This window comes from Diadema antillarum, unplaced genomic scaffold (assembly GCF_040938485.1).
Source record: "Diadema antillarum isolate AM-2024a unplaced genomic scaffold, OU_Dant_1.0 seq00001438_RagTag, whole genome shotgun sequence".
Taxonomy (NCBI): Eukaryota; Metazoa; Echinodermata; class Echinoidea; order Diadematoida; family Diadematidae; genus Diadema; species Diadema antillarum.
Window position 1 is genome coordinate 983,122 of NW_027272188.1, and position 13,466 is coordinate 996,587.

At 37.6% G+C, this 13,466-nt stretch overlaps 1 protein-coding gene across 1 annotated transcript; it reads left to right on the top strand.

Moving 5' to 3' along the window:
• The first annotated feature begins 3,313 nt into the window (after positions 1-3,313).
• Positions 3,314-13,202, top strand: LOC139709499 (transmembrane protein 98-like). Its single transcript, XM_071621460.1, has 7 exons — positions 3,314-3,411; positions 5,547-5,813; positions 6,770-6,904; positions 8,246-8,395; positions 9,179-9,238; positions 12,070-12,190; positions 12,946-13,202. Exons 2-7 carry the CDS (start codon positions 5,680-5,682, stop codon positions 13,072-13,074), a joined length of 729 nt encoding a protein of 242 aa, XP_071477561.1. The 5' UTR covers positions 3,314-3,411; positions 5,547-5,679; the 3' UTR covers positions 13,075-13,202.
• The last annotated feature ends 264 nt before the right edge of the window (positions 13,203-13,466 follow it).

Below are 13,466 nucleotides of genomic sequence, written 5' to 3' on the forward strand. Positions count from 1 at the left end.
AGCGAAAAAAAAAAAGAAGAAGAAAAAAAACAAAAAAGAAGAAGAAGAAGAAAAAAAGAAGAAGAAGAAGAGGGGAAAAAAAAAACAAAAACAAAACTCGCCCGGACGGGGGAGGAGGGGGGGGGGGGGGGAGGGAGAAGGGGGCAGAAAACTAAATCAAACAAGATAAAAACAAAACATGATGATGACGCGGACAAATAACAATGTTTATTGTGTTATTGTGTTCACACAAGAATTCCGAATTCCATGTTTTGTAAGCTGAAATACAAAAATTTTCGGCTCGCTCGCTGCGCTCGCTCGCCGAAAAAAAACCCAAAAACAAAAACAAAACGTGATGATGACGCAGAAATATACAAATGTCGACTCATTACTCGCGCATACAAATTTACAGTATTTTTCAAGTCCTCAGTTTGTTGGTATGAATCGTTATCTATAAGGCCGTCACTATATCTAGATTAGAATTGTAAGATTTAATAAGTAAAAAACAACAAGAATTCCATGTTTTGTAAGCTGAAATACACAAGTTTTCGGCTCGCTCGCTGCGCTCGCTCGCCATAATTTATCAAACAAAAGATAAGAACAAAACGTAATGATGACGCAGAAATATACAAATTTCGTCTGACTCGCGCATATATACTAATTTAGAGTATTTTTTCAAGTCCTTAGTTTGTTGGTATAAATCGTTATCTATAAGGCCGTCACTATATCTAGATCAGAATTGTAAGATTTAATAAGAAAAAATGACATGGATTCCATGTTTTGTAAGCTGAAATACAAAAATTTTCGGCTCGCTCGCTGTGCTCGCTCGCCATAATTTATCAAAAAAAGAAGAAGATAAGAACCAAACGTAATGATGACGCAGAAATATACAAATTTCGGCTGACTCGCGCATATATACTAATTTAGAGTATTTTTTCAAGTCCTTAGTTTGTTGGTATAAATCGTTATCTATAAGGCCGTCACTATATTTAGATTAGAATTGTAAGATTTGATAAGAAAAAATGACATGAATTCCATGTTTTGTAAGCTGAAATGCAAAAATTTTTGGCTCGCTCGCTGCGCTCGCTCGCCAAAATTTATCAAAATTTATTTCATTTAAATCACCCTCAAAAGACCCCTCTTAGGTGCTTGAAAAAGCATATCATGCGGACCTTTTTTTAAAGTCCCTACCGGGATCGGGTTGGGGTTGAACACTTTTTCAGAAATTAGGGGCGCAATTTTCGCGCTTGCCCCGGGCGCCGTTTTCCCTAGATACGCCACTGATTGTATGTTCACAAATATTTCATCATGTTTATAGGAAATTTGATGTTGTGTTGTTGAAAATAAATGAAGTCAGAATTGATGCTAATTGTCAACCTCATAGTTAATGAATACAAACTTACGAGCTTAAACAGTGCCAGCAGGCGTATAGCTACAGGTCAAATTCGTCGTTCTATGTGATTCCACGATTGTGTTTTATTTATATGGTCGTTCGTTGCCAACTATGAAACATATCAACATCGGATCTAGTTTATTGCAGTAGAAGCGCCACCTTGCACCTTTATGGAAAAGATTATTATATTGAATTGAATGATTTTGCTATACAGACAAGTTCACACAAATGAATACAAGGCGGACTTAGTGAATTGAAATAGATAAATCTTCCAAGGCTAGATTAGGAGTTTGCTTTACAATCAGTTTCCATCCGTAATAATCATTAAACTTAGAGCATCACAGTGAAATGAACTATAACAATAAGTCACTTCGGATTTCCACTTTGAGAATGAGCAAAAACAAGGTCATTCAGACCAACAGGCATGTTGGTTTCTGAATTCACTGGGATAAGCACAAAGTGAAGTAATGATTATTCATCTAATCCTTATAAAACAATGCTGCTTGCCAGCATATCCACCTGAAAGCAAAAGTGGTATTAGCCAATATCAATAGAAAGAGATTGTCAATTCAATGCAAAAAGTGCAGAGTACTTTCGCAAGTGTGAAATGATGGACCATTCTGCTCATCTGTGGACGCAGGTTTATTCTTTGTTTGAACAGGATTGATGAATCCATAGATTGACAACTAAAGCTTTTGCGTTATGTCGCTCTGAAAAGGAGTGAAGTGCCCTTAACCGACTGAGAAGAAAGAATGGTCCTTCGTACCAATACAATGTGCCCATGAGCTAACTCCGAACTGGCCTATCCAAGGTTAGATGGAATCGTTTCAACGAAAGGAATAGACATGTGGAATATTTAGATTTTAAATTTTATCATTATGTAGAGGGAGACAAACTGGAGAAACTCATACCTGAACCTTAACCCTTCTGAATGATATATCTCTTTCATGCTCTTTATCAAATTTGTAAAACTCTCATCAGCGGTTCCACGCTTTGGAATCAGCAAAGTGAACCATTCAGAACAGATGACGAGATTCTAAAAGGTTTTAACTGTCTTAATCTCGATTTAGAGCTCAGTAGAAACGTTCTATAGTTCCTATACTATTCCTTTCATACAATCCAGATCACCACTAGGCCCTATTTTTTAAAGTGGAAACTCTTGTTTCTTGGCCCTCATCGTGATAAACTGGGATATCAAGCCTTTCAACATTATGTGGTGCGTCATCACAATAGGCTGTAAAGCGCATTGTGATACGTAACAAGTGTGAAATGCGCTATATAAAAGCCAACAATTTTTATCATTCACATTATCCGTACACTAGTAACTCGGATATCATATAACAAGAAGAATGTGTGTAAAATTGATTTTGGCAATATAAACTTTTCAGTTTTACAACTTACTTTATCTATCTATTTATGTTTTTAATTGTTTATTTATTTATTTATTTATTTATTTGCCTGTTTATTTATTTATTTTATTCACCTATTTTGAAATCACGGATTCATTTATTCACTTTTTATTCATTCATTTGTTGATCTATGTCTACATTTTGTAAGAAAGTAGACCATGCTTGGAACTCATATCTGATAGTTAACCCCCTCTCCACTCCCCACCCCCCGAAAAAAAAAAAAGACAACAACAACAACAAACTAACTTCATTCAAAAAACAAAAAACAAAACAAAACATTGTTATTTCTATGTATTTCGTCATGACGTACTAACTTCTTGTGTGTTACTTCAACCAATGTGCACAGAACTTGCATTTTGTTTATTGCTGTCACTTTTTGCTCACAGAAGCTTTTCCGAGCCGTTTATCAGGAGGTATAGGCTACAATACAATGTACATGTAATTATGTCTGTGTTGTGTGTGTGTGGGTGTATTCTTTGTGTGAAATCTCCATAGAGTGTGTTGTATAGATGTGTGAATGCATCATGTACGTGCAGTTGATTTGTAATGTGTGTTGGTATAGTGGAGGGTGATCTTGCCGAACTTTCTATCTTGTGCCGTTACAGGAATATTGCGCTTATTTTCGGCTGTGTAAGTCACTTGGCTTTTCACTTAAGAAAATAATCGATTTTTTATGAATTTATGTACGTGAAAAAGAAAGGAAAGTACGTGATTCGTCTTGCGTTGGTAATGGTACCTCCGCAGCTATGATGTATGCAAGGGAAAGTATAGTTTTCCACAATCGTAGTCCCGATCATTTAAAACGGTGTTTGTTGTGGCATTTGTTTGGCCTTCCGTTTCTCAACCACACTTACATATGTAATCACTTGTTTTGACAATGCCGTGTTATTATGCATGCTGATATTTTACTACCCCTTTTTTCTCTGAAGTCGATAGATTGGTCACCCAACATATTCAGCAAGGGAAAAGGCTGGTAACTTGAATGCTGATATGCTAGCCAAGCATGTCTCAAGTGTGTGTTGTCTAAACGAAAATTGGAAGACCATTTTGAAAACTAGCGTTAAATAGAAATAGGGGGTCTAGATCTAGACTAACAGAACCTACATGTAAGTCAAAGTGTTAAATTATAACAAACGATTCAACGTCGATTGCCAAGTATGATGCGATGCACTTTCTTATTAGCCTTCATTTATACAAATGATAGTCATATTCATAGCCTCCTCAATAAACTTTTGAATTTAAATTTACACTAAACGTTGTTTGGTCTACGTTGTACACTGTAATTGTCTGTATGTTACTTGAACCTTGAACCTTGAGTTGATTTTTTTTTTTTTTTTTTTTTTTTTTTTTTTTTTTTTTTTTGCTCTATGGGACTAGCCTAAGCCTATGAATGATGAAGCTAGAACTCATTGGTCATGAATGTGCCAGAAGCACAAACATGAAAAAAAAAAGCACACAGATAAAAGTCTGAACTAGGCCTAGTTGTAAATCTCAAAGACTGGCAACACATACAAATGTACTGTACATAAAAGTGCCCAAGAATTTCTAAGACCGGACTTGCCTTTACTGTACAGGGTATGACGTCTTTCTTCCAAGTTTTACTAGTGACAAATTACAATGTTCTTTCAAATGATTGTAATAGATAGATATAAAATGAACACTTTGTAAAAATTAGCAATGTAACAATTTGCCCTTAAATTCATGTGAACACTGTGTTTTATACCACGTGTAGACTGTGGTGAACTTTACAGTATGTGACGTGGACCGACAATAGATATTACATTTTTGTTGATGTAACATACAGCTGTACATACCCTACTGTACATTGCACGTTTTGTTAAATAGTTCATTTCGTTTATTTCATTTTCAACATGTGAGTCTAGAAAGGGTATAGTGTTTGATAAAACTTAAGGGTTTTAGTTATCTTTTCTAGTTAATATCAGGCCATTCAGTTGAAAAACAACCAATTTCCAGTGTTCATTCATTACCCTAGGTACATGACCACAGAAATGCATTTCTAACTCAAACGCGTTTGCAATCACACTCTTTTCGATGTCTCAATAAGGAATTTCTCACCCCATAATTGAAACAGCTTTGTGTTTATCATCTGCCGAAATCTCTCTGAAAGTTGTACAGAATCCTTAATTCAGCACCAGAAGTGAGTTGTTAAATACATACCCCATTTATACTGCAAGCGGGTTTCAGAGCCTCCTCGAGGAGGTTCGAAAGCCCACTCTGGAAAAGCAGCCTCTGGTTTGTTTAAACCACTCCCTGTAGGAGGTTTCAGAACCTGACCTGATCTGATCTGATCTGATTTTTTTTGTGTCTGTTTATACTGAGCTGAAAGGCTGCTTGAGGCTTCTATAGGAGGCTTCAGAACCCCCTTTTTGCTTATCATAAACGGGTACAAGACACCCAATGTCATCATTTCACAAGTTTTTCTCTGAGCCGTACAGGGATCTTTACTTTTCCCTTTTTGACATAAAATCAGAAAAAAACAATGTGATGTGTCCTTCGCATGTTGTAATTGAAGTCTTGTGGTAACATACATTGTAGTTTACAGTACATGTCTGTACATATGCTCTGCAACTACAACCGTACTAATATTACTTTTTATACACTTGTATGTGGGGAGGGGTTTTGGCTGGTCTATGTAAATCGTCAACAAGAGACCTGGATTTCAGTGATATTTGTTTGTGTACAAACTGTACACTACACTGTAAGTTCACTTACTTTTTTGTTTTTGTTTTTATTTTTGTTTCCAGTCTTTCTCAGGATAATTGCTCTTGACTCTTGAAAATGAGTGAATGTCCAGATCATGCCTGTCTGACGGTGTAAAGTTCAGCCAAAGGATCTCATTTACTCTACGGCGTGAGATAACCAAACAGCAGAGGAGCCATGGACACTGTAGTAATCGTTGCCATAGCAATCCTGGGTATTCTTTTCGTGGCTTCGTTCATTGGACTAGTGGTTGCGTGTCGTCACAGATGTCGACTTTTGGATATCAACCTCAAGGAGTCTATGAACCAAAGGTGAGTGGTGGTAACTGGTTGGGATCAAACCAACCAGCCAATAAACAAAAAATGGCCATTTCTGTAATGTGTTCATATTCATGGATATTCCTTTTCGTACAACTCTTACTATAATGAGCCATTACAGTAGGTTTTACTCATCTGCTCCCTTCAATTAAGTTTGTAAGGCAGGAATTTGCTCAGTATTCATCTATTGTTGCTATGGAGGGGATTGCTCCAGCAAGCTCTATGGTTGTTGAACAATCTCTTGTGAAAAAGTACAATCCATGTAATTTGAATGCACTACCAAAATGGTCTATTTAGTCGGCTGACAAAGTGTATGTCTGTGAATATCGCTAGCAACGGTTGTTATTTTCCATGTTTTAAGACCTGACTGTAAAATCGTTTACTCCTTGATTGCATCATTCCATCAATACTCATAACAAATAGAGAGAGAGAGAGAGAGAGAGAGAGAGGGATGCCATTTCATCAACTTATCCTTGATATTAGTACAAAGATAAGAATTACAGAGATCCCTGAAAACAGTCATTCTTATCTCTTCATTTCATACCGAATTTGAATTTTTCGAACTATCAAACACGTGCATGCAGAATCTTCTGTTCTTGCACTTGCAGTTCTTTGGCATTCTCAAAGGACTCGTTTCATTGGGCCTATACGTAATGAATTTCAGTTCTATGCAAATTCTAAACATAGCAAACTGCATCTTAGAAGACAATTTCTGAAGGAGCAGTATGTAGTTTCATCATAAACTGCACAAATCCCATGTTTCTACAATGAATATCTAGCATTCATGCAGTTTGCAACCCCATTTTCCTGCACTAGAGGAGTTCTTCCAAGAATTGGTGACTGTAATCTGTAAAAAGCTTAGGTTGTAGAGGTACTGTACGCGAGTGTGCTCGTATGTGGCTTGCGGCATATTATTCAGATTGACTGTCTAATAAACCTTGGCTTTGCAGTGGTCGCCTGAATTTAGCCCTGGTAGACGATGCTGAGATGCCGCATGAGGACTACGAGGTGGAGCTACGGGACGTGTGCAGCAACAACAACCTTGATAAGATTTTGGAGGATGAGGCATGGGTGGACGATGCATCGTAAGTCACAGGATTTCACCTTCACCCTTACCTATATATTGTTCTTTACAGTGGTTGCATCATCGCTATCATTTCTCTGTGTGTGCCACATTTACATGCCCTACTCAGTTGAAGGCTTGCCAACTTAACATATTTTGCTCACACGCACAACCTTTGAAGAGCAGAATGTTTTCCAAAAGCACTTGACATTGCGACCACCATATTGTAAAATGCAGCACACGAAGAGATAAAAGTAGGGAAAGCTATATACTGTATACACCTAAAAATCGCGAGGTTTTTATTTTCGCGAATTTCACAAGTCAGCTGCTATTCGCGAAATTAAAAACACCCGAAAATATTGACTCTAATGCCGATATGAATGTGATGTACATGTACGCGTATACATTTCTCCGTTCAGTACAGGACTCCACGGTCGCGAATTTAACCACTCATGAAATTGTTGGAAAGTCCCGATTCGCGAAAATTTAGACTCGCGAAATATATGGCGTATACAGTATGTCATGTATTGTGCAGTGTTTTTCACTGTGTTTTAATTTTTGAAAATATCTTGTGTCCACTGATGTTTGTGAAATTAAAGAGTCACAAAAATATTGCTTCCGGTAATTCAAATCTGTTGTCACAATTGTGGAATAGCAATTCACTTTCTTTGTAATAAGAGTTAAAACTTACTTCTCATTTTGCTGAGCTTTTTGATTGCCAAATTGTCTTGCCAGTCATAATTCCCAAGATAAATGGCATTAACAGTATTTCATTTAAGAGAGCCAGTAAAGTTTTGATTTATATTTATGCTGCACTCTGATGATATCAGTCAACTGAAATAGAAGAACAGTTACATTGCTATTATGGTGGGCTGTGGAATATAGATTCATGTTAATCTCTCATCTATTTTATGAATTTTATGCATCACAGAAAAAGTGAGCTGATTTTGTGACAACACGCATTTCCGGTAGACACCTGCTTGAGTATACTTGGGACTAGTCTTCAATGGGTTTATGTACACATGTATACTGGTCAGATACAGAATTACCTCCTATTAAATCTTTGGATAACATGGAGTGTTTGCAAAGAATGCGTCACTCTTGTAGTTAAGTTTACGCAGGATTTGTAATATTCCCACATGTAATACAGAAGGTAAAAAAGGGTTTCTAACTTTCAATTTGAATCAAATACCACATTTTGTATTTCTGCAGCCAAATCAGTTTACCCTTTTTGTTTTACCAAACCAAAATGTGTACAACTCTGTCAGATGTACACATTCTTCTACTGGTTCAAGAGATGTTTGACAGCCATTCTGTGTTCCTTCATTCTCAATATTCACCCTGTCTCTTCACCCAACTCCAGGGGTCTCATGCCTCACTGTATCGCCATCCTGAGAACCTGCCACGAGCTCACCGAGAAGCTGGTTGCCATGACGATGGGGAATCCCCATCACCTCAAATCCTCAGAGAGCGTGTCCGACATTGTGGTGGTTGCCAAGAGGATAAATCCGCGGTGAGACAGGAAAAAAAAAAATCCTTGAAGACTTTCCATTTCAATAATTGATTGATGAATTTAGTGTATGTATATTTATTTTGTACTTTTCATTTGTTTTTTTCCCTACCCCCTTACTGTGAGTTGATGTCATTATTTGGAGTGCTGTGATGCATACATCATATGTATTCAATTGTAAGGGAGCTATACATGTATGTTTAAAGTACCTTCTGTATAAAGCAATATATCTGGGCATAAAATTTTATACGAATTGAAGCCATTCGTAGTAATTGCCACTGGCGTTTAATGCATATAATGTAGAAAAGAACTTTGGCATGCATTTTAATTTCCCAAATTGTGGTTGTGGCAAAATTCGTGAAATTAAAATGCATGTAACAATCTCTGGTTTTACAGTTATATTGTATTGCAGAGCAGTGATTATTATCATTATTATTTTTTGATGGAGGGGAGAACTAGTTGTTGAATAAAAGAATGAAACAACAACTTCTCTCTTTTGTTGCATCGATATGTTTCACTATACATTTTAATCCCATAAACTGGGAAAAACTATAATATTTCAGTATATCCTTTTTTCAATTTCAAATTCAAACTTTATTTTCATTTTTTCTTTCAACAGAATAAACAAAGTAATGCTTGAATTGAATATTATTTGAATAGTATCATTATATTGCATCATGAAAAGTGATGCTCCAAATGATTTTGAAAGTTTCTTTGCCCACAGAGTAAACGGTTGTCTGTGTGTGCTTTAATATTATTTTTGTGGTTTATCTTTTTGCCTTGCAGAGTGGATGATGTGGTAAAATGTATGTATCCTCCAATAGACCCACGCCTTCTTGAAGCAAGGTAAGAATACATTTCCTGAAGTACATTTTTATAAAAGTTTCCTGAAATATAGAAATTAGATGTACCCTATATCTTTGACAGACAGACAAATGGGTTGCCAGTCATGGCAGCAGACAGATGCAAAGTGGGGCAAGTACCAAGAGTTTTCATGAACGTCACTATAATCATGTGATAAGATATTGCAGTGGCACCTAAAAATAGCTTGCTTGTCAAATGTGACAGTGATTTGATGCAAATCATATTTGCCTTTTCAGCCCTCACCATACTTTGAATGCCGGTTGTCACGCATGCTGGATTGCTGTCAAAACCAATTGTCATAAATGTCTGGAAACTACATTTGTAATATTGTCAATGAACAGGGATTATCTAATCCCCCTAATCCCTATTGTATCACCATGGCCTTCCTGTTGGACTGAAGCACATTGCTACACTTGGGCTTGCTAACTTTACAACTACAGTGTAGGCCAAGTTTTGATGGACTACTGAATGCTGATGAGAAAAACTTCGCAAATTAAGCTAAATGCCCAAGCATATACGGTTATTAACCCGTTGAGGACGGTTTGATTTTGCTACAACACGCATTTCCCATAGACACCTGCCCGAGTACTGTATACGCTATATATTTCGCGGGGGTTTTATTTTCGCGAATTTCGCGAGTCGGGAGCTATTCGTGAAATTAACAACACGCGAAAATCTTACCTTCCAAAATGAATCCCTTGACTTGATGATACGAACATTTCAGTTCTAGAATACCATGTCACGGCTTACCGAACAGACCATACTGGCTAAGCTTATTCACGCACGTTCACGTCTACTTACGAATACTGTAGAGAGCCAATCCATTATCGCAAGGGGACCACTCGTCAGAAATCTAGCGCGATGGACTTAACCACTTCAAAAATGTTGAATTCTAACTTACTAGTTCGCAGAGTTTGGCAAGTCTTTTTCATGTAGTGTATAACTAGTATCATTCTTATATACTAGTAAGTTGAAACTTCACACTTTCTTTGCCACTTCATATTTTCTCTGGTCCCCCAATCGCGAATTTAACCACTCGCGAAAATGTGTGACATCGGCAATTCGCGAAAATTTATGTACGCGAAAATTATAGCATATACAGTATACTCGGGACTCGTCCTCAACGGGTTAACAAGGCGCCCTTAGGAAGCATTTCCGTCATTAGTCAAGATGCCCAAGACATTGCGGTCTTGTCTAACACTATCCTGTAGGACAACATAGCTTTTGCAGAATTGCATTTTCATTGACTTTTTTGTGTGAAAAGTTATGGACACTGCTTGTATTTGACTATCATTCACATATTCGCAAGAAACATCATTTTCAATTAATGAATTCTGGATTCATGTTGTTTTTATTGCAACTGATTGACAAATTGCCCTTCATCAGAGTAAATTGGCGCTGATTGTTCAATGTTTTAGTAGTAGCTATGAAAAATCCAGCCCTTATCCAACACAAGTACGTATGCCTGTGGTTTGGTATCATGGCTACTAATAAAACACTGAATGATTGGTGCTCATTTGTATTGATGAAGGATAATTTGTCAATTAGTTTGCAGTAAAAACATTATTTAATGACTTTTAATGGACAACCAGAATTTAATTGAAAATAAATCTTATTTCTGTCATTTTGCTCAGGACTGTTCTCAGTCATATGTCAGAGTTTTTACATGTATGTCACTTTTTGTAGACTAGGCATATAATATAGCTTGGTATGTTACTGTATCTTTCAATCATGCTTACTCATCAGTTTTAGTGGATATATATGATTTGTTTGATTCCAAAGTCTCTGCCAGCCTGTTTGTATGCACATGCATGTTGTGCAAGTTCATTTTACGGGTTAACCTTGTCCTCCACACAGTTCAGAGTTTGCCCCCATATTTTATGACAAGCCAGAAACATCCATTAGGAGCATGTACATGTGATGTCATGTCCACCAAATCCATCGATGTAGAATTTGCAGTCTCACACATTTGAGATTGCTGTACTATGACATTTTCTAGGGTATCTGAATTTTATATAACCATGGAATGTTCTTTTTGTTTTATATTTTATGTACAAAACATGTTGCGAATACAATGTACATTTCATAAATACCTACAATAAAACGGACAGGTATGTCTGAATGATGAAAATCCGATCTTTGTTTAGATTAGATGAAAAGAAAAAGTGTGCAGCTGTAGATATTCTTACTAGAAATCATGTACTGTGAGCTGTTTCAAGACAAATACAGGAAATTTGGGTGAGACATTGTGATCAAAATGATGCAGATGATCAGGGGCAGATACATACAGGAATTCCGTAAAGGGAGGCGCCTTTACAAAATTAATGGGGGGGGGGGGCACACACTCGGTGGGCCCCCGCCTGGATCTGTCACTGGTGATGGTGATGATCATCCTCATTCCGCTTACTATCTATCCTTGTTTTTATTTTTTATCATTCTTGATGTCATAAACAGTATTTTTGTCATAGTTGTTTCATTGCAAGTTGTCATTGTAGAGTAGGAATGGTAATTTGATGTGCTCCCGCTATAACAAGCACAGTTGTAAAGTAAACAAAACTTCATTAAAAAACCGAGTAAACATTTAATAGGTTCCCAAAGTTATCATGATTTCTTCATATATACTTCTTGATTGTTTGGGCTATAATGGAATCTTGATGTGATGAAAGAAAACTGTCAGTCCAGATGACTTTGCTGTAATGTAAGTTGCCTGTACCAGTAGTAGTCGTCAATCTGCATGTAGTGTTTGGGGTAGGGGCATCGACAGAATGATGTCACTAAAGCTGGCTTTCAATAAATGCGTGTGATTGGTCCAGGTCTGCTGCCCTCCTCCTGTCTCTACAACATCTGGTCTTGGTAACCAAGCAGGCATGCCAGATGTCCAGCTACGTGGAGTGGATCGACGGGGCCATCCAGCGCATGGAATCTCACCTGCAGGTCAGCTCTTCCCTTCCTCTCCCCCCCCCCCCCCCCATCAATTTCTGTCTGTCATTCTGTTTGTTTATTTGTTTGTTCATTTTCCATCTGAGAAGATGGCTGGATAGCCCATATTCAGCTATGCTATGCCTAAGCTGGTCTTCCATGGGGTCCAATTGGATATGAGGCGGGACCACTTCACCAGGTTAAACACCCTGTCTGTACATGTACATGTATGTATATGTGTCAGTCTGTCTCTTTCCTTGCACTCATTGCATGTCTGTCTGTGTTTCTGTCTGACTGTCTGTCTGTCTATCTTTCTCTCTCTCTTTCTGTATCTCTTTATCTGGTATGTAATCTCTGTCCTTTATCAGGCTGTCATTGAAATCTTACTATCAAAATTTTCATTGTATTTATGTCAATATTATATGCAAGTACATAGAGGCTATACATTTCTCTTTCAACAATATCTATTGGCTTTCATTCATATGACAAGAGAAATTATATCAATTCACTGAGATGGTATTGATGTATCAATTAACTAATTCTTTTAATATATGTAGCATGTGAGGCATACATTTCATTTGACATGGAAAGACAATAGTACAGCCAATTATGTTGTACCCACAAAAAAAAAAAAAAAATGGAAGTACATTTTGATCTGTAACAAGACAGTTCTTCCAAGCCATCTACATCATGTACATACACATACACAAGAGCACACACACACACACACAAACACTTTAATATCCATCTGGTCATTTGGTTCTTTGCAGGTGTTAAGAGATGCGTCCATCACATGGGAAATGACCACATCATCCTCAGAGAACCAACTGCAGGCGGTCATCCTCGGAGCGGTCGGCCCCGCCCCACATGTCGCCCCCCTCTCTTCTTCCAACGTCTGACTGGGCAGTCAAAGGCATCCTTCCCCCTCGTCCAATCTTCATCTTAGAGGAGTGTTGGGAAGGGAGATAGGGGAAAGACATGCTTATAGGGATCAACACGACACCCGTGCATATAGGAACAGTTGATGGTGGGGCAATTTTCATCCTGTATTTTCATAGATTCATGTTTTGGGGTGTGTGCTTTCCACTAAAGTGGAACTGCATCGTCTATTCCTTGAGTCTTCCAATGCATAAACATAGACACCAAATGTTGTCGTCACCCTCTTGTTTGACTCCTCTGGTCCATATTCTTGATGTGTGTTTCAGGATTTTTCTGATCTGTGGAGTTCCAAGGTTTTGCTTGTAGGTCAGTGGTGTAACAGGTAGCCAGCACTTTTAAAGCCAGAACATTG